Below are 21170 nucleotides of genomic sequence, written 5' to 3' on the forward strand. Positions count from 1 at the left end.
GCGATAGCAAGGAAAGGTGTTTGTATCACTCTCACGAACCGCTTTGTCGCAATAAAGAACAACGGTAATTGTTTATTTCCTATTGTACTTCGACGAAGCGTGAGTAATTCATAGTTATACCAACAGTATTTGTCAGTATTTTGCGTGACGCGTGCTTGTTATAGCCCTCATTACGTTATGACGTCAGACGAGGTGCGTTAGTGTAACAGTTAGCGTGTTGGGCTACTATGTAGAAGGTTATGGGTTCAAACCTTGTGCAGTGCTTAATATTTTCATTATTTAAAAACAATATCGAAGTGCTTTACTTCACGAATTTTATTCGTTTGATCGCAATTTTTTGAAATTTCTGGTGCTTTGTCTCTTCATTAACCCTTTCGCTGCTGCAGACACGTGCTCCCCGCATTCCGGGCTGCACTGCTCGCCTGTGCAGACACATGGTGTTCCCACTGCTTTGACACACTTATCATTCGATTTCACAAAAACTATTTGGCCCAAAAATTTGATTTTTACACGTCTTCTTGACTGATACCTTCCCCCCATAAATGACTTAATTTTGTTTCGATGTTCAACGCAGTTATTATGCAGCATTAAACGTAGTAAACAATTGCACGAAATTTTGAAGAGTTTGCAGAGGTAGAAGTCCATAGTGTATACTTTCCGTATGGTCGACTTTAGTTGCCACAATGTTGAGAATGAAATGTGGACAAAATACCTAAATTTCATATAAAATTTACTGCATAACAATATCTCATTTAATTTAAGTACGACATAGGTGTCGTATGTAATATTGAGATATATTCCATCTTTCGCGACTGTAATAAAAGTATTATTTACACCGGATGCGTTTGGCTTTATTTTAAAGCACTTCAATCAAGGAAAGTTATGGCACATACACAATGGTACTCATGGTCTCTTTCTTGTTTTTGTTCCACAGTCGCAGTTTTACCAATGGTACTGAAATATATTCCTCTTCTGCAACTGTAATAAGGGACTTATTTAGACCAGACGCGTTTCTCTCTTTTGAAGCATCTTCAGTGGACAGTATTTTGTCTCCTCCATTGCCAAGGGACCTTTCGTAGTTTTGTGCTGCGGTAACACAATATTCAACGTTTGTGTTGGTAGATCAGTGTTGCAGCAAATATATGATGTTTGTGTGTGCCACACACAAAAATTATATTTGACATAGCTCAGAGCACCTCAGTGATAGACGGTATATTCAAGTCCTAATGTTTTTGTAAGTCCACAGTTTTGTTTAATGTTTTTTGTCTACTTCCTTTTGATTGATTGAGGTGCTTTAAAATAAAGCCAAACGTGCTCAGTGTAAATAAAACTTTTGTTACAGTCGCGAAAGACGGAATATTTCTCAATATTACATACGACACCTATGTGGTACTTAAATGAGCTATTGTTATACAGTAAATTTTATATGAAATTTAGGTATCTTGTCCACATTTCATTCTCAACATTGTGGCAACTAAAATCAACCATACGGAAAGTATACTCTATGGACTTTTACCTCTGCAAACTCTTCAAAATTTCGTGCAATGGTTTACTATATTTAATGCTGCATAATAACTGCGTTGAACATCGAAACAAAATTAAGTCATTTGTGGGAGGAAGGTATCAGTCAAGAAGATGTGTAAAAATCTAATTTTTGTGCCAAATAGTTTTTGTGGGATCGATTGATAAGGGTGTCAAAGCAGTCGGAACACGATGTGTCTGCACAGGCGAGTAGTGCAGTGACAAAATCGCGCACAGTGCGGAATGCAGGGAGCACGTCTTTGTAGCAGCGAAAGGGTTAATGCGGCCGTGGTGGCTTTACTTCATGAACTGCGCGCTCCCCCCTAGTCGTAAGCTTGCGAACTATGCTATACTATGGCGCTGCTTCTATTGACGCGTGCGTCGTGTGCAACTGGCAACGCAGCAATCTCCCGCGTCTGGGCGGGCATGCGCGAGCCGCCAAGATAAAAGAATTGAACTATAGCTCTGGTAGTTTCTGACACGGTGTCGCGGATGGGAAGCATTAGCTGGCGCACATCAAGAGCCCGTTTCGCCTGGTGACCGTGTCGAGAAGAAGGCGCGCCAACATCCAGTTTCTGCAACAGCGACGGCCGACAGTGAGTGACTGTCGCCACCTCCTCGATCGACGGCTTCAAACCTTCAATCAACCAACAAGGAAGACTGGAAGCACATAAAGTTTTAGAATGTATGGCAGAACTCAGCTTTTAAAACTGTTCAAATAACTAAATTACAGCAACATAGCATGAACCTTTGTTGCTCATTGTCCCAATTGCATTACCAAGCAGGGTCCCTTCCTCTTCCGGAATGAACCCGAGTGTCATTCAAATTCAGACGTCAGCATTAAAGTACAATCATTCAATTTCACTACTTTAGTTTCAAAGTTCAGTTAAAGTATTCATAGCTGGCTACAATACTTAGATTACACGAGCACAAATTAAGAGTGCGAGTTTTGTTACCATATTTTAGCTTACCTGTGACTGCAGCTCAGCTTGGTACGTACTAAATTTTACTATTGTTAATTTTTCAGAATCATTTAATTCAAGTTCAAAGTTAAATCTCTTATTTCTAAATTGCGTAGATTCAAGTAGTTAATTGTTAATGTAACCGCCGCACATTTACTTTCTTTATTAACTTTACCCCTTTTCAAAATTAATTTCCACCAGTTTCATTTGCATTTTTCCTTTCATTTAGATGTAACCCTTTCCTCCCTCTTTACCGACAGATTAACTTCGGTGACAATCGCTTTTCCCAAATTTCCATTAGGTGCACGCGGTTTAATTTTTCACTGTCATTAAGGTCGATAAGTGAGGGGGAGGTTACATTCTGACTCAAGTACCTCAGAGTCACAACTGTGTTGAGGTGATATTTCAAAAATTCTCTGAGAGTGAGAATGGTAGCTTCAGCCAACTCAAAGCAGTGCTCAAAGAGTGCTTTAGTGTAGAGTTTCTTAAAGTTAGAAATACTCTGCTGGTCTATAGGCTCGAGTTATGGAGTGGTGCTGGGAAATAGAAAATTGACCTTGATGAATTGAAATTCTTAGGCCTGGAGAATGGGCAGGAGCGTTGACCCTAACAAGAATGACATGAAGTGGCAGATTCGTCTCAAGGAAATATTTTTTCGCCAAAGAACCAAACACTTCATTCATCCAATCACAAAAAGGATTATGTGTCGCCCAAGCCTTGTCGTTGGTCCTCCTCTTCACATTTAACCTACTCTTCTGGACTTTATAGTTCTGGAAGGCTCGTCGAGTTTCTGAATGGTAAGCAAGCAGCAGTTTCATTTCCAAATCGCCACTTGCTTTGACACAGGATAGCACTGTGAGATGAAATTTCATTAGCTTGTGACTGGGCTATTAAAAATGTATGCTTCAGCGTATTTTTCCAGAATAGACCTGTCTTTTCACACTTAAAAATCTTTTGCATGCTAAATCAGGAATGCTCACAGCATGTTCGAGATTTTAAGTGATTTTACATTTCATTTCTAAGGTCATTTTCTTTCTCTTGTGGTCGTCTTCTTGTGGCTTTATCCTCAGGGACGTTTCTATGAAGGTTATTAAAATTTGCAAAAAAAAAAAAATACTGCGTGAACACAAGTTTAGAAAAATATGTGATCACAAGCTGCACTAAGATGGTAGCAGAAAGAGCACCAAACACAGACTGCAGTACGTACTAAAGATATTGTTCATATGCCACTGCCGACGATGAAAGGTGTTCATATTACTGAATGTTTCCCCACCATGCTCAAATGGCTTGTGACATCTCACTAAATCGTTGTCACTTATTTGTGCAAAAAATCCTACGTTAAGTTTATCTTTTTTTTTGCAATTTGTTTTGCTTGTTATGAAAACAGCGCATTATGGGAGGTACTCGTGAAGTGAGGGTCCTCTGTATTATACTGTTATATTCGTGAACTTGACTGCAACTGTCTTCTTTCTTTGAGCCACAGAACACAAGGTGCATTAAAACAAAATAAGTGGTGGAGAACCTGTGTGTACTGCATTACTGTGTTTTTTCTTATTGATTTTAATAAATGATTAATTTAGGTCTTGTCAGTAACAAAGTTTTACTAAAGTATATTGCGCAGCTGATTAACAGCAAAATGCCTTTGTACCAAGATGAAACAAGAAGATACTTTAGTGATACTTATCTTTTTGCAGACAATTACAGCTTTAGAGAGACAAGAACAATAACTAGGAGCAATACAATATTAGAATTACAAAACTGCCACACTGAACAAACCAACTATACAAAATTTCTGTTGGTATCAACAGGTAAATGAGCATCTCATTTCAAAACAAACTACTGAACAGTTTAATACAGAGTGAGTACAAGTTATAATACTTCATGAATGTTTTGTGGCTGCTGTAATATGGTACTGAAATAGTGTGATGTGCTTTTTGTTAAATCATGCATAGTCTAATTAGGTATGATATGTCATGCCAATGCAAATCAACTTTAGGAACACCATTAGAAGTACCTATAATCTGCTAGATATGTACGTGAAGAAAGTATTATAGCTGTGGAAGTGTGTTTATTATACAACAAACAAGATTATTTTTAAATATTCTAATATGGATTAAAAATATGTTTATTCAACAAAGAACTGAAAAAAGGCAAGTCTCTAATAGTTTCTGCAGCATTGAGGAGCGATTTCATTATTCACATGAGACAGACACCCCATTTCGTTGAACAGATATAATCACATACAGGATCACAGCTGGTGGCATCAGGCCATCAAATACTTACTGCTGCCAGTAGGTGTCAACCTCAGAGAATCATTCTTACCAAGACTTTGGTCCTTATGCCCAGTATACTCACACTAGGTTGAGCAATTTATTTATCTAGACAGTGTTTGTAAACAATAGAGGACTTTTATATGTAGACAACTGATAAACATTTCTTGTCTATAGGCGTGCTTTTGAAATAAAATTGCAGAACTTTCGACTCCTATTTGAAATAGGAGATATGCGACAGTTCTTAGACAACATTATTCGACATTTTGTAGGGTGGACAATAATGACAGACATAGCTTCCAGTTATTCTCTTTGTTCTGTGCGAAATGTTTCTTCTGTTTTTTATTTGTTTTATTTTCCTCATAGTTAAACACAACTTATGAAGATGTGGCCAACAAAGAAGATTTTCCAGATGACAAGATTTTCATACTGAATTAAGGTTGTGGGAAGTTAGTAGTTCTGAACACAAGGAAGAAGCTAGTTATTGAAAAGCTGGCCAAAAAATATAAAGTATCAAGGAGTGATATTGAAGAAAAATCCACAATTTGAAAACAGATTTTCATCAGGATCATAAAAAGATTAGCCAAGTGAAGAAAATTAGGATACCTCCTGTAAACAATATTTGGTTTGCATCTGACCACTTTTTATTTCTAATGCAAGTTTCACAATCAAGAAGCAGCAGAAATACTGACTGCAATGAGGGAAAAAACCAGTGAATCAGGGAAATATATGTACATTACATATATATTTTTATTTAATTTTTATACATGAATATAAAGCATGAAACAATACTAATAAAAGGCAGAAATTAAAATTATTAACAATACCTATTACCTGCAGCTGCACTCTCATATCAGTAGTTTTATTACGACTATGAGTAAATATTTTTCGTTGATTTACATAATATCCTTCAATCCAATAAGTATATTTTACTGGACACTTCCTAAGGCTGCCTATGTTCTTCCTTAGTGTTCAAGCTATCTCCATACCAAATTTCATGGTAATTGGGTTGATGTGTAAAACTTTTAATTACAATATATTTTTTTATTAAATGAAGCCTATACAGTTCCCCAAGCTATGCTCAAGTTACCAGTGAAAATTCCACAAAAATTTGTGTAACAATTTCAGACATTAGCAAGTTCAAACAAAGAAACAGACAGATATTGCGATTTTGGATAAAACTTTACATCACGATATCTTTTTTCCATGATCCAATTTTTATGAAGTAAAGCCAGTACAGTGCCTCAAGACATATTCAAGTTACTTGCAAAACCTCTATATGAAGGCTTCTAGTAGTTTTGTAGAAATGTTTTCAGACAGACAGACACCAGTTATACAGCTTTCTGACTAGTATGTATAATATCTTACAATTAGAAAATATTTATTTCGGGTGTTTTTAAAGACATTTTCAAAATGATTGTTTTAAATATTGGAAGCTATCTGAACTCATCATTTAGTAAATATCTTATTGCCCTAGAACCTCTTCCCCCATCATGTTGTAATCATTGGTGGAGAGTTTAATCATCCAACAATCAATTGAGAAAATTACAGTTTTGTTAGTGGTGGGCGTGATAAGACATTCTGTGAAACATTACCAAATGCTTTCTCAGAAAACTACCTAGAACAGACGGTTAGGAGCCACACCAATGATGGAAATATGTTGGATCTAATCCTCAACCAATAGAGCTGACCTCTTTGAGGGTGTCCACACAGAAACTGGTATCAGTGACCATGACGCAGCGGTGGCAACAATGATTACCAAAGTACAAAGGACAACTAAAACAAGCAGAAAGACATATGTTCAGTAAACCATATAAAAAATCAATAATGTCATATCTCATTGAGAAACTTGAAACTTTCAGCACAGGACAGGAGCATGAAGAGGAACTGCAGCTCACTTTTAAAAGAATAACTAACGATGGAAAAACTGGTATAAGATGACCTCGGGGAAGATCAGTTTGGATTCCATAGAAATATGCAAACACGTGAGACAATACTGACCTTACGACTTATCTTAGAAGAAAGATTAAGGAAAGGCAAACCTACGTTTCTAGCATTTGTAAACTTAGAGAAAGCTTTTGACAATGTTGACTGGAATACTCTCCTTCAAATTCTAAAGGTGGCAGAGGTAAAATACAGGGAGCAGAAGGCTATTTACAATTTGTTCAGAAACCAGATGGTAGTTATAAGAGTCGAGGGGCATGAAAGGAAAACATTAGTTGGGAAGGTAGTGAGACAGGGTTGTAGCCTCTCCCTGATGTTATTCAATCAGTATATTGAGCAAGCAGTAAAGGAAACAAAAGAAAAATTCGGAGTAGTTATAAAATCCATGGAGAAGAAATAAAAAATTGTAATTCTGTCAGAGACAGCAAAGGACTTGGAAGAGCAGTTGAACAGAATGGACAGTGATTAGAAAGGAAGATATAAGATGAACATCAACAAAAGCAAAATGCGGATAATGGAAGGTAGTCGAATTAAGTTGGGTGATGCTGAGGGAATTAGATTAGGAAATGGGACACTTAAAGTAGTAAAGGAGTTTTGCTATTTGCGAGCAAAATAACTGATGATGGTCGAAGTAGAGAGGATATAAAATGTAGACTGGGAATGGCAAGGAAAGCGTTTCTGAATAAGAGAAATTTGTTAACATTGAGTATGGATTTAAGTGTCAGGAAGTCGTTTCTGAAAGTATTTGTATGGAGTGTAGCCTACTATGGAAGTGAAAATGGACGATAAATAGTTTGGACAAGAAGAGAATAGAGGCTTTCGAAATGTGGTGCTACAGAAGAATGCTGAAGATTAGATGGGTAGATCATGTAACTAATGAGGAGGTATTGAACAGAATTCGGGAGAAGAGGAGCCTGTGGCACAACTTGACTAGAAGAAGGGATCGGTTGGTAGGACATGTTCTGAGACATCAAGGGATCACAAATTTAGTACTGGAGGACAATGTGAAGAGTAAAAATCGTAGATGGAGACCAAGATATGAATACACTAACCAGATTCAGAAGGATGTAGGTTGCAGTAGGTACGGGGAGATGAAGAAAAGCTTGCAGAGGTTAGAGTAGCATGGAGAGCTGCCTCAAACCAGTCTCAGGACTGAAGACCACAACAACTACAACAACAACAACTGATGATACACCATATAGGTATTTACTCAGTAGAACAGTTCATAATGGGAGGGAACCACCATTGTTCACAGTTGCTGTAAAGAAACTTCTAAGGAAACAGAGATTTCTGCTTAATAGGTGCAAAACGAAGTGTAGGACTATAGGCAGAGAAACGTTGAATGAAATGTGTTTGACTGTCAAGGGAGCAATGCATGATACATTCAATGACTATCACAACAAAATATTGTCAAATGGTGTTTCACAAAGCACAAAGAAATTGTGGTCATGTGTAAAGATTGTTGGTGGCACCAAAGGTAGTATGCATTTACTAGCGAACGAGATGGAAAATGAAATTGAGGGTATTAAAGCAAAAACTGAAATGCTGAACTCAGTTTTCAAAAATTCCTTCACAAAGGAAAACCCAGGAAATTGCCTCAATCCTTGTACCACTGAAAAGATGAATGAAATATGTATTTGTTTCACTGGTGCTGAGAGCACCGAAATCGTTAAAACTGTACAAAGCTCCAGGGCTTCATGAAATCTCTATCAGATTCTACACTGAATTTGTGGCTGAGTTAGCCCCTCTTCTAATTACAATCTACTGTAGATCCCTTGAACAAAAAACAGTGTCCATTTCTTGGAAAAATGCAGAGGTCACACCTGTCTACAAGAGTGGTAGTAGAAGTGATCCACAAAACACCCGTCCAATATCCTTCACATCAATTAATTATAGAATTTTTTTATAACATCTTCTGTACTCAGTCATAATGAGGTATCTTGAAGAGTATGACTTCCTCAGTGACAACCAGCATGGATTCCTGAAACATTGCTCATGAGAAACCCAACTCACACTCTCATGACTTACTGAAAACTTTAAGCCAAGGCAGTCGGGTAATGTATTGCAGCATTTCTTGATTTTCGAAATGCGTTTGACTCAGTACCACACCTATGCTTCTTGTCAAAAGTATGACCACATGGGTGAATCAAATGAAGTGCTTATTTCAATAGTGGTGCAAGTCCATTACCTCCACTTTTCTGTCTATAAAGCTTCTGGAATTAATGATCCAAACAACAGAAAGAAAGGTTCAACTCTAGCAAGAAGCCATCTGCTTGAATATTTCTGGTATCTCAATTGCAAATTTTTCAGCGCTCATTTAGCTTTAGGACTCTGTATCTCAAAATGAACAAAAATGGACGTGTACCACTATTGAAATAAGCCCTTCAAATGGAATTTGCAACTGGATTGAGGACTTTCTGGTAGGGAGGATGCAGCATGTTATTTTGGATGGAGAGTCACTGTCAGATGTAGGAGTAACTTCAGGTGGCCCTAGTATAGTGGGACAATTGCTGTACATGTCGTATATTAATGATTTTGCAGATAATATTAATAGTAGTCCATTACATTTTGGCCATGCAGCTGTGCAAATAAAATTTCTTCCACTGATATTTCAGCTGCGTATTCAGTCTTGTGATTCAATCTGCGGATGACTGGACGATACCCGGCCGAAATATCAGTGGACGAAATTTTATTTGCTCATCTGCATGCCCGAAGTGTAATGGACTACTCATTACCCAGTGAAAAGCTGAAATTGCACAATATTAATAGTAATTTCATACTTTACGAATGATGCAGTTATCTGTGATGAAGTAGTCTGAAAGAAGCTGCTTAAATATTCTGTCAGATCTTGATAACATTTCAAAGTGTGCAAATATTGGCAAGTTGCTTTAAATGTTCAGAAATGTAAAATTATACACATCACAAAACAAAAAAAGACATAGTGTCTTATGACTAAAATATCAGTGAGTCACTGTTGGAATTGGCCAACTCATAAAAATACCTTTGCAGAGATGTGAATGGGATTATCACATAGGCTCAGTTGTAGGTGAAGCAGAGGGTAGACTCTGGTTTATTAGTAGAATATTGGGGAAGTGCAATCAGTCTACAAAGGAGATTGCTTACAAATTACTGTTATGACCTGTTCTAGAATATTGCTCAAATGTGTGGGATCATATCAAATAGGACTAACAGGAGATGTTGAATGTATACAGAGAAGGGCAATAGGAATAGTCACAGGTGTGTTTGATTCATAGGAGGGTGTTACAAAGATACTGAAGGAAATGAACTGAAATATTCTTGAAGATAGATGTAAAGTACCCAGAGAAAGCCTATTAACAAAGTTTCAAGAACTGGCTTTAAATGACGACTCTGGGAATATACTACAGCCCCCTACGTGTCTCTTACATAGGAATAGTGATATAAGATTAGAATAATTACTGCATGCACACAGGCAGTCAAACAATTATTCTTCCTGCACTCCATACGTGAGTGGAATGAGAAGACACCCTACTAACTGCTGCAATGGGATGCAGCCTCTGCTACGAACCTCACAGCGATTTGTAGAGAACAGATAGAGATGTAGAAATGATCTCTCAGTTCATTTCGAATTTCATGCCAGTTTGTTGCTGACTTTCGAAGCAGATTTTACAGATTGATCACAGTGTTATACTCGTCCAGTTCTGTCCCCCAGGGCCCCTCAATCAAGCTTCCATCTGTATTATATGAATCAAAAATACGAGCTGGGGTATTGAATACACTGTTTATGCACAAAAATTTGTGCAGATAAATGCAGGATAAAACAATGGCCTCTGCTTTTTGTCGATCTAGAGCTATCCATAAGACATAAGATGAAATTGTGCAAACTATGCTAGTAAACACGTTTTGAGCTATTGCGTGCTTACTGAGACAATAATATGTCTCTCTAGAGCTATTTACACTATGTGCAAACTATGCTAGTAAACACGTTTTGAGCTATTGCGTGCTTACTGAGACAATAATATGTCGCTCTAGAGCTAATTACGCTATCATTACATGGAGTTTAGCACAGTAACTGTAAACATATTTATGCAGACATTGCGAAAGATAAGTCAGTCTCTTAATTTATCTAGCAAACCTGCATATGAGCTATATCTTGATATTACAGACCTTACAGTGTAAAATTGTCAAGGCGATTTGCTAAGCAAAATATCTTCAGGTGGATGCATACTTACAACAAACAGTGCTACAGCAACCACCCAGAAATACAAACAAAAAAAGTGCCCACAATTTACCCATAACAGCAGTCAGCAGCAATACTGAAACAAACGCTGGTGTTCTGGACCTTGATAGAGTGAAACTGAAACTTTACATTTCCAGCAAGGATTAGGAGATAAAACCTTCATAACGTCTGGTGGTCATATGCACATAATTTTTGTATCGATCATTTTAGAATCAGCGCAACTCCATAAATTCATATTCTGCAGGAAACACAAAAAACTACATTTGAAAGAAAGTTCACCATGTATCAAAAGTTGCTTTGTCATTTTTAAAGAGTGTAGTCAGGTGAGTAATTTAACATACGATATAATCTCCAGCTCCTTGAAGAGCCAGCCAAAATAGTGATGAAAGTGATTGGAGCTATATTTTTTTCTAAAATTAACTCAAATGCTCGTTAATTTATCACTGTGAGATGAGTGCTTGAAATGCCGTAATGCTGATATCTGGAATGCAACACGCTTGTGTCTCGAAAGATGTTAGCTTTCCAATGAACTTAGTATCTTCTTATTATATTAGATTAGATTAGATTAGATTAGATTAATACTAGTTCCATGGATCATGAATACGATATTTCGTAATGATGAGGAACGAGTCAAATTTTCCAATACATGACATAATTAAGTTAATTTAACAACATACTTAAGTTAATATAACAACTTTTTCATTTTTTATTTTTATTTTTTATATTTTTTTGTTTTTTGTTTTTTTTTAATTTATATCTAAAAATTCCTCTATGGAGTAGAAGCAGTTGTCATTCAGAAATTCTTTTAATTTCTTCTTAAATACTTGTTGGTTATCTGTCAGACTTTTGATACTATTTGGTAAGTGACCAAAGACTTTAGTGCCAGTATAATTCACCCCTTTCTGTGCCAAAGTTAGATTTAATCTTGAATAGTGAAGATCATCCTTTCTTCTAGTATTGTAGTCATGCACACTGCTATTACTTTTGAATTGGGTTTGGTTGTTAATACCAAATTTCATAAGAGAGTATATATACTGAGAAGCTACTGTGAATATCCCTAGATCCTTAAATAAATGTCTGCAGGATGATCTTGGGTGGACTCCAGCTATTATTCTGATTACACGCTTTTGTGAAATAAATACTTTATTCCTCAGTGATGAATTACCCCAAAATATGATGCCATATGAAAGCAACGAGTGAAAATAGGCGTAGTAAGCTAATTTACTAAGATGTTTATCACCAAAATTTGCAATGACCCTTATTGCATAAGTAGCTGAACTCAAACGTTTCAGCAGATCATCAATGTGTTTCTTCCAATTTAATCTCTCATCAATGGACACACCTAAAAATTTTGAATATTCTACCTTAGCTATATGCTTCTGATTAAGGTCTATATTTATTAATGGCATCATACCATTCACTGTATGGAACTGTATGTACTGTGTCTTATCAAAATTCAGTGAGAGTCCGTTTACAAGGAACCACTTAGTAATTTTCTGAAAGACAGTATTGACAATTTCATCAGTTAATTCTTGTTTGTCAGGTGTGATTACTATACTTGTATCATCAGCAAAGAGAACTAACTTTGCCTCTTCATGAATATAGAATGGCAAGTTATTAATATATATTAAGAACAACAAAGGACCCAAGACTGACCCCTGTGGAACCCCATTCTTGATAGTTCCCCAGTTTGAGGAATGTGCTGATCTTTGCATATTATGAGAACTGTTTATTTCAACTTTCTCCACTCTTCCAGTTAGGTACAAATTAAACCATTTGTGCACTGTCCCACTCATGCCACAATACTTGAGTTTGTGTAGCAGAATTTCATGATTTACGCAATCAAAAGCCTTTGAGAGACCACAAAAAATCCCAATGGGTGGTGTTCGGTTATTCAGATCATTCAAAATTTGATTGGTGAAAGCATATATGGCATTTTCTGTTGAAAAACCTTTCTGGAAACCAAACTGACATTTTGTTAGTACTTCATTGTTACAGATATGTGAAGCTACTCTTGAATACATTACTTTCTCAAAAATTTTGGATAAAGCTGTTAGAAGGGAGATTGGACGGTAATTGTTGACATCAGATCTATCCCCCTTTTTATGCAAAGGTATAACAATAGCATATTTCAGTCTATCAGGGAAAATGCCCTGTTCCAGAGAGCTATTACACAGGTGGCTGAGGATCTTACTTATCTGTTGAGAACAAGCTTTTAGTATTTTGCTGGAAATGCCATCAATTCCATGTGCGTTTTTGCTTTTAAGCAAGTTTATTATTTTTCTAATTTCAGAGGGAGAATTGGGTGAGATTTCAATTGTATCAAATTGCATAGGTATGGCCTCTTCCATTAACAGCCTAGCATCTTCTAATGAACACCTGGATCCTACTACATCCACAACATTTAGAAAATGATTATTACAAATATTTTCAACTTCTGACTTTTTGTTCGTAAAGTTTTCATTCAATTTGATGGTAATACTATCTTCCTGCGCTCTTGGTTGACCTGTTTCTCTTTTAATAATATTCCAAATTGTTTTAATTTTATTATCAAAGTTGCTGATTTCAGACATGATACACATACTTCTGGATTTTTTAATAACTTTTCTTAATATAACACAGTAGTTTTTATAATGTTTGATAGTTTCTGGGTCACTACTCTTTCTTGCTGTCAGATACATTTCCCTTTTCCAGTTACAAGATATTTTTATACCCTTAGTAAGCCATGGTTTGTTACAAGGTTTCTTACGAGTAAATTTAACTATTTTCTTGGGGAAGCAGTTTTCAAATGCATTTACAAAAATGTCATGAAATAAATTATATTTTAAATTGGCATCAGGTTCATGGTACACCTCATCCCAGTCTAACTGCTGTAGGCTTTCCCTGGCATCAGGTTCATGGTACACCTCATCCCAGTCTAACTGCTGTAGGCTTTCCCTGAGCATTTATCTAGTTAAACTTATCTTGGTCTATAAAGAAGTTATCTATCAGTGAGCTGCTATCCTTTACCACCCGAGTAGGAAAATCAATAACGGGTGTCAAATTGAAAGAACTGAGTAATACTTCAAGGTCATTTTTCTTATTACCCTCTTTCAGAGAATCTACATTGAAGTCCCCACAAATAATAATTTGCTTCCCCCTGTCTGACAGATAGCACAACAAGGAGCCCAAAATTTTTCAGAAATAGATGAAAATTTCCTGATGGGGACCTATATACAGTTACAATTATAAATGTGCCTTTATTTAATTTAAGCTCACAGGCACATGCTTCTATATGTTTCTCTACACAAAACTTTTTTATTTCTATACTTTTTGCACAAGGATAACTTTTGACATATATGGCAACTCCTCCTTTCTCCATATTTTCTCTCATTACATGTGCAGAGAGCTTATATCCGCTTACATTTACCTTATCCATATCAGTAACAATGTAGAGGTGGCCGCCAGTTATTGAAGTCAATTACATGTTCAATGCATGTGATAGTAACCACGAAGTTTGTAGGGAATGTTGACTGTTCTATTACCTCAAATACTTCTTTACGAAGATAAATACGATCGTTATTTGACAAAAGCCTCTTGACAACACCAAAATCATGGACAATGGGAAGAAGAGAACATCCTCTCAGGGAACGAAGTGCTGGATTTTATCAAAATGCTCTGCTTCTGCAAGAACCATTTAAAATCTTACTATGGTGTGCTTCCTGTTTTGACCACAACAGCTATCACTAAGGACATGTAGTTCCTTCACATCCTTCACAATGCAGTTATCTATATAATGCAGAAGAAAAGAAGGTACTTCATTTGGTCTTTGTTACCTTGGGTTTCATCATTGATGTAAAAATGACCTTCTCCTGATGTTGCATTGTGAATTTCAAAAAGGTTAAAGGTTAACTGTCAAAGATAAAATAACTCTTACTCTAGAATTTTAGGCAGTGAAATATCCTACAGCTAGTCAAATGTTTTAACAGCCAGATCCTCGCCAGCCGGAATGGCCGAGCTGTTCTAGGCTCTACAGTCTGGAACCGCGCGACCGCAATGGGTGCAGGTTCGAATCCTGCCTCAGACATGGATGTGTGTGTTGTCCTTAGGTTAGTTAGGTTTAAGTAGTTCTAAGTTCTAGGGGACTCATGACCTCAGAAGTTAAGTCCATAGTGCTCAGAGCCATTTGAACTAGATCCTTCCTTTCTTTGCACAGATTCGTTGAAGCTGGAAGAGTATTGTAAAATGTTTTAGTTCTTCTTTTGTGGATCCTTAAGTCTGCTTCACCAATCTTCTTTGCATTCTCGTTAAGAAATGGGTACTTCAATTTCTGTTTCATAACTTCCCATGTACAGTAGATATATACCTGAGACCTTCAAAAATCGAGGTAAAATGGTATTTGGACAATTTTACATAGCACTGAATTTAATGTCTATGTCAGGTTGTTTTTCCTTAAACATCTGATTTTCACATTTAACTTTGCATCAACGTAATTTTCCACCTTGGAGGAACAGTGTGTCTGTTTTCTTGGAAAAGACTCAATATGTTGATGAATGGGCATTTTAATTTTGGCAGATTTTGAATTTGCTGTTGGGTTTTTTCCTCTTAAAACAACTCTAGATTTACTGGCTATCAACAATTCACATAGACAGTGGAGTCTACTGTCACCCTTAAGATCATGGAAAGCTATAAATGCCTTCTGGCAGACCTCCTTCCTGTTGTCATTGACTATGAACTTAAAATTGTGACTATTGGATGACACATTGTTCGGTGGATGAGGTCTTTGAACATTTGTCTTTGCTCTTCAAATTATTAAGTGTATCTGACAAAGATGTGTGATGAAATATATCAATATTAGCATAACACACTTCCTTACATTTGAATTTCTCACCTGTTTTCATTTATGAAATTGTTTTTCCTGGATAGTTAGTGAATCCACTTCTTTGAACATGTGCTCTTTTAATTACCTCACTCTTGTATTCAGCTTCATTTTTCACACTTCTATTTCGTTTTGCAGAGTTTCACATCATAACAGAATTTACAAGAAAACTTCTGTCAACCTGCACCATGTAATCACAGAAGATAGCTAGGCCCAAGAATGCTCTGTTCTGTCTAAAAGACAATCAACTCTGCAACAATGACAAACCTTATTATTAGAATAAACCGAACACACAGCACTGCCAGTAGAATCAACAGTTCTACGACGTTAAGGTTAGAAACACAAGAACTCTAGCAATTGATACAAATCTTCTAGGCACAAAAGACATACACAGTTAGATGGAATTTACCTCTTTTCTATTTGGATTGCTGTGGCTACCCTTAAAGAAGACCTGGACATTAGTAATGTATTTTGCGTAAAATGTGGAATTACATTGTTTCTAAAATGACTGATTCACTTGGTGGAACAATTGATGTTTACAGATACAAACTAACATAGTCATATAAAACTTTGAGAATCACTGTGAGTAATGTGAAAAAGCAAATAAGTATCGTGACAAACATCCCTCACTGTACTCATCTAATAAAATCCAGTACATAAAAGTAATTTAAAAGTCTGTAGATTGTCTACAGAAAAATCTACTTGTCAACTGCAGATACATTTTCCTGGGTATTTTATATCTACTCTGTTTACTGAGAATGACCATAAGCTTATGCTTCCTTTGTTCTTTGGAGAAACAAGTATACAAAATGCACCAATATTACTGATGAATTTTCCTGGCAGATTAATCTGGTTTTAATCTATGAGGAAGTTTCACTTCGATGCACACTATGTTGCAGATTGTAAATTCATTCTGGGGTATTACTGATATATATAGATCATTTCAGATGTTTGTGTGATATTTTAATTTGTTTCATATGACCCATAATTGAAAATAAAATGACGTTATTTTCATTAGAAAATTATTATTCACTATTTGGTTATTATAATTTTAGCTTGACAGAAAATGTAAAAATTAAGGAAAAGTAAACTCAATTGCAGTAAATGAGACTTGAACCAGAGACTCTTCTATCACCAGAATTTGACACTACGCATTCACTCCAGGAACATATATTTTGCGCTCATCAGTGCTTAGTAATCTTATTTTGAGAGGCAATTTTCCGAATTTTTCTTTTTTAAAATTATTTTTTTATTTTTTTAAAATTATTGTCACTGCTTTAGGAAATTGATGTCTGAAGATAGAATTAAAAATCCTATAAATATAAAGAAAATCGATATGGGAAGTCTATTTGGTCGCCTTGTCAGATTTACACCCGTGGGCGTGAAATCTGTGCAATCACCAGCTTGAGTAAAGTGCAAACATACAGAGTTCATAACAAATCTTACAATAACCCAGATATTTTGAAGTCATTTCCTCAAGTCTTGAAAAGGACGGCTCGCTGAGTGTGCCATCTACTGGCAACATTAGGTACCTGCTTGGGCTCATCATGTTTTTTTCGGTCCAACCCAGGATACATTATCATATTTCATTGCGTCCAAACCAATAATTATTTCTGAAAGTATTTAAAAGTCTTAAGAGTTTATTAGTTTATTGCCACACTAAACTTTATTTATTCAATTGCGTTTTTCACTACCCATTACTTTCTTCAGAAATAGTTTGTGTGCAGTGTGTGGTGAACTACCACTTCCTAAAGTAGACCAATCTAAATCACTTAGACCTTTTCTGTACTTAGTTTCATTTTGTTTCTCTTCACACCACCAGAATTATTGTTAGTGTTATCAGCAGTGTAACAAACCAACGTTTCTTCACAAACTGCAAAAGTACTGAGTAAAAATTGGAGCAGTTTATAACTTGAATTTCTTCCTCCAGATCAAAATATCTTACAAGGATATGAACAAATTTCAGTTTAATTTGTTTCGGCTATCCATTGTAACTGTCAAATAATTAATTTTGCCAAAGAAAGTAACACATCAACAATTATAAACGGCTAAATAACGTTAATAACTGCCTCTATTTTGGTTTTGGTTCTAATAAATGAAAATTTTGTATGATACAAGTTTTTCACCGGTTTGGATCTGCATCTGATGTTTTGCAACTGAATTCATGTCTAGCACTGTGTTGTGAATATGTGGCAGATTCCAGATCACAATTTCCTAAAGAAATATCTTCTACTTCACACATTACAATAAAATAAACACATTGCCCTTGTCAGGTTGTCAAGTGAATAATAGTAAGAAAAAAGCTGTGAGGGGAATAGTAGGCACGTTTCCTTAGTGATGTCAAGTCCATGGTTGACTGTGGGAGACATGACCATAAGGGAATGTCTAAATACGTTATGTCGAACTATGTATCTGAATAAATCGTCACCAGTCATAAAATTCTCAAACGCTCGACATTTTCGTAACCTCAGTCATAACTAAAGAACTAAAGAACCAGGACTGTCTGAGCTAATCACTAACTTATGGTAACCCTATACTTGCTGGCCTAATATTACGAGACGCTCGGGATTTAACGTCGAGTATATGATTATTTTCGATACACACCAATCCCCTTAGGTGATCCCTGTAGAATGAACAACACTGAGGAAATGTCAATGCAATTGCGCGAAATTGATATGTGACTAGATAATTAATGAAATTAAGATACCAGATTTTATTCATACTTATCGTCGATAATTGTTGTTTGCTTTTAGATGCAGACAGTCATGTTTTGTGCAATATCCTATCCTTATGTATTCTCAGAACTTGCATCCCTGTGTATGTTGCTCACAAGAGAGGGCAAATTTTTAATTGATGATCTCACGAATAATTAGTTGTAAATTAAGTGTAAAATTCCATTCTTGGCGTTACAATGTCCACAGAAATCAAAATTGCATCTGTTGACAAAGAGTACGTTTCTGGTTCACTTAAGATGACACCTCGTTTTAAAAGCAGAAACATTACTTCAATCCTAGGTCTCGGGTAGCTCAGAAAAGCAGATTTTGTGGGGCTTTCTGTTTATTTTGATTATGAAAAAATTCTTCCAAGCTTTTTGTATGAAAATCTACGAGCAGTGATTATATCTTGAATAAATAAATGAAATATTAATTTAACACTCTATTCATTTATGGATTTGTGAAAAGGAATTATTTTAACTAGAGCGTAAACATAAAATAAGTTCTTATTATATATTATTCTCCCATGATTATTATGCCATAAAACGGTCTGTAATTAAGATAATAAGATTTATCCTTGCAGTACTAGACTGTGATGCAAACATTAATTTTTCTACGCAGAAGGTCGCTCTACTCTGCCATTGACAGACAACTCGTAACACATCCTGCATAATATCTCTGGATTGGTCAGAAGTGAATGACGTAAACTTAAACTCTGTGGAGTAATGTACATCACCGAAATATATAGTAGATGAAGTTCTACTATAGGAATAGCCATGGAAGACATTTTCGAAGAAGTTGTTTCTTCGGATGATATAAAGGTTGGGATATTGACTCGCAGTTTATTCTGAAATCTATTGACAATAGTAAAATTTTGTTGCTATGGTCCGGTTATGTGATTAATGTTATTTGTTCACGATTGTTTTTGTTTCGCAGTTTTCACACAAGAAAGTAATGTTTATATCGTAATATTGACGTGGTATTTGATTAACAGTCGTTGCAAGACACAAAGCCCACAAATGTACAACTGAAACTTAACACAGGCCCTTTCACTCTACATGGTCTCATTTTTGCTGTGTTTGCCTGATGTGATTAACCGCGTACCAATATACTAAACGTTCTCGTGTGTTAGAATTTTTGCTGAGAGTTTTTGTGCGACGACGGAAGTACATTGTTTCTAATTGTTGATATGGTTTCAGAAATTTGAGACGGTTTACAATCAGCAATTGGCTAATGGAAAGGTAACGGATAAAGCGCAGTTTGAATATGCCTGGTGTCTGGTGCGAAGTAAATATTCTGCAGATATTCGCAAAGGAATAATTCTCCTAGAAGACCTGTTCGAACGAGAGAAGGAACAAAGGAGAGATTGTTTATACTATTTAGCATTTGGTTCTGCAAGGATAAAGGTAAGTGTAATTCTGTATCTTTAGTCCAAATAGTTGTTTGAAGTGGCTTTTCAAGATTCTGTCTTGCACAAATATTTCCATCTGTGCATAACAATAATCCACATGAACTGGCTTACTGTGATATTGCTTTGGTAACCATTTGCAGTTGCTTTCCCTCCCTCCTTTACTCAAACTGCCACCTGTTCCAAATTATCAATTCCCTTAATGCTTACGGCCATTCCCTGTCAACTTGTCCCTTCTTTTAGTCAACTTGTCATAAATTACTCCCCAATTTAATTAAGTTTCTAATTACCCTTGCAACACACATTAACTTCAGCATTATTATGTAATATCGTGTTTCAAAAGCTGGCTTATGCTGTACATTGGACACTGCCTCCTCTCCTTGAGATCTTGGTTGTGGTGACACTGACTTGTAGTGCGGCCCTAGGTGTTGGTTAGGTAGGAAGGTAACTTGGTTGAGAGTTCATGAAGACAATATGTGCGACTGTGAAATATTGTGGTAACAGATTGATCTGGACCTTAGAATAATGATCAACGTGTACCCAAAAGCATCTCCTTTCTTCTTGTCTGAACTGTTGATTGTCTGCGTTCCACTTCAGTAGAAGGCTGCTCTCAAGACTGTTAGAACTAGCACAGTGAATAAGTAACTATAAATATTGAACTTACAGAAATAACTATATTTTTATACTGAAGCAATTTATGGTAGAATGTGTTGTAAATTCTTTGGGAGTAAAGACCACTCGCTGCATAGCAGAAGCGTTAGTTCTTCACAGGTGAGCACAAAATAGAATGATAACTTTGCTAGTTAATAGATACACATATAGGTCTAAGTTACTATTTGTGTCTCATTTCTTAATCTAATTCCCTCTGTGTTGCTGGATATGGAGTACATTTTATTGCCATCATTTTACTTTCGTTGTTACTCCACTTGTAACCTCTTCAAGACGTGTTCTCTTCAACTAGTCTCTTTGCTGCCTCTGATAGAATTGTCCTTGGCAAAGCATGAAGTATTTTTTTTCACTCTGAACTTAATCGACTTCATAAATTTTTTCTTGGTTTTCTTTACTGCTTGATCAGTGTTCAGATTGACTGACATGGGGATAACTAAAAGTCTGTATGTCCTTCCATGCTGGTTTGTTTGTGTGTCTGTAGGCTCTAACTACTGCTGTTCGGTATCTGTATAAGTTTTAGAAAACTTTCACACTCTGTATTTTATCAGAGTGTCAAAATTGTGAACAGTGCTTACCAGTCAACATTCTGACAAGTTTCATCTAAA

The 21170-nt window shown here is 36.1% G+C and overlaps 1 protein-coding gene across 1 annotated transcript in view; it reads left to right on the forward strand.

Moving 5' to 3' along the window:
- The first annotated feature begins 19152 nt into the window (after positions 1-19152).
- The window catches only part of LOC126162912 (mitochondrial fission 1 protein), a 38286-nt gene continuing 36268 nt past the window's right edge, over positions 19153-21170 (forward strand). Inside the window, exons 1-2 of the mRNA XM_049919723.1 lie at positions 19153-19309; positions 19688-19894. Coding sequence (XP_049775680.1) covers positions 19265-19309; positions 19688-19894 — 252 coding nt within the window. The 5' untranslated portion in view covers positions 19153-19264. The remainder of the gene's footprint in view (positions 19310-19687; positions 19895-21170) is intronic.

This window comes from Schistocerca cancellata, chromosome 2 (assembly GCF_023864275.1).
Source record: "Schistocerca cancellata isolate TAMUIC-IGC-003103 chromosome 2, iqSchCanc2.1, whole genome shotgun sequence".
In the NCBI taxonomy this organism is placed as follows: Eukaryota; Metazoa; Arthropoda; class Insecta; order Orthoptera; family Acrididae; genus Schistocerca; species Schistocerca cancellata.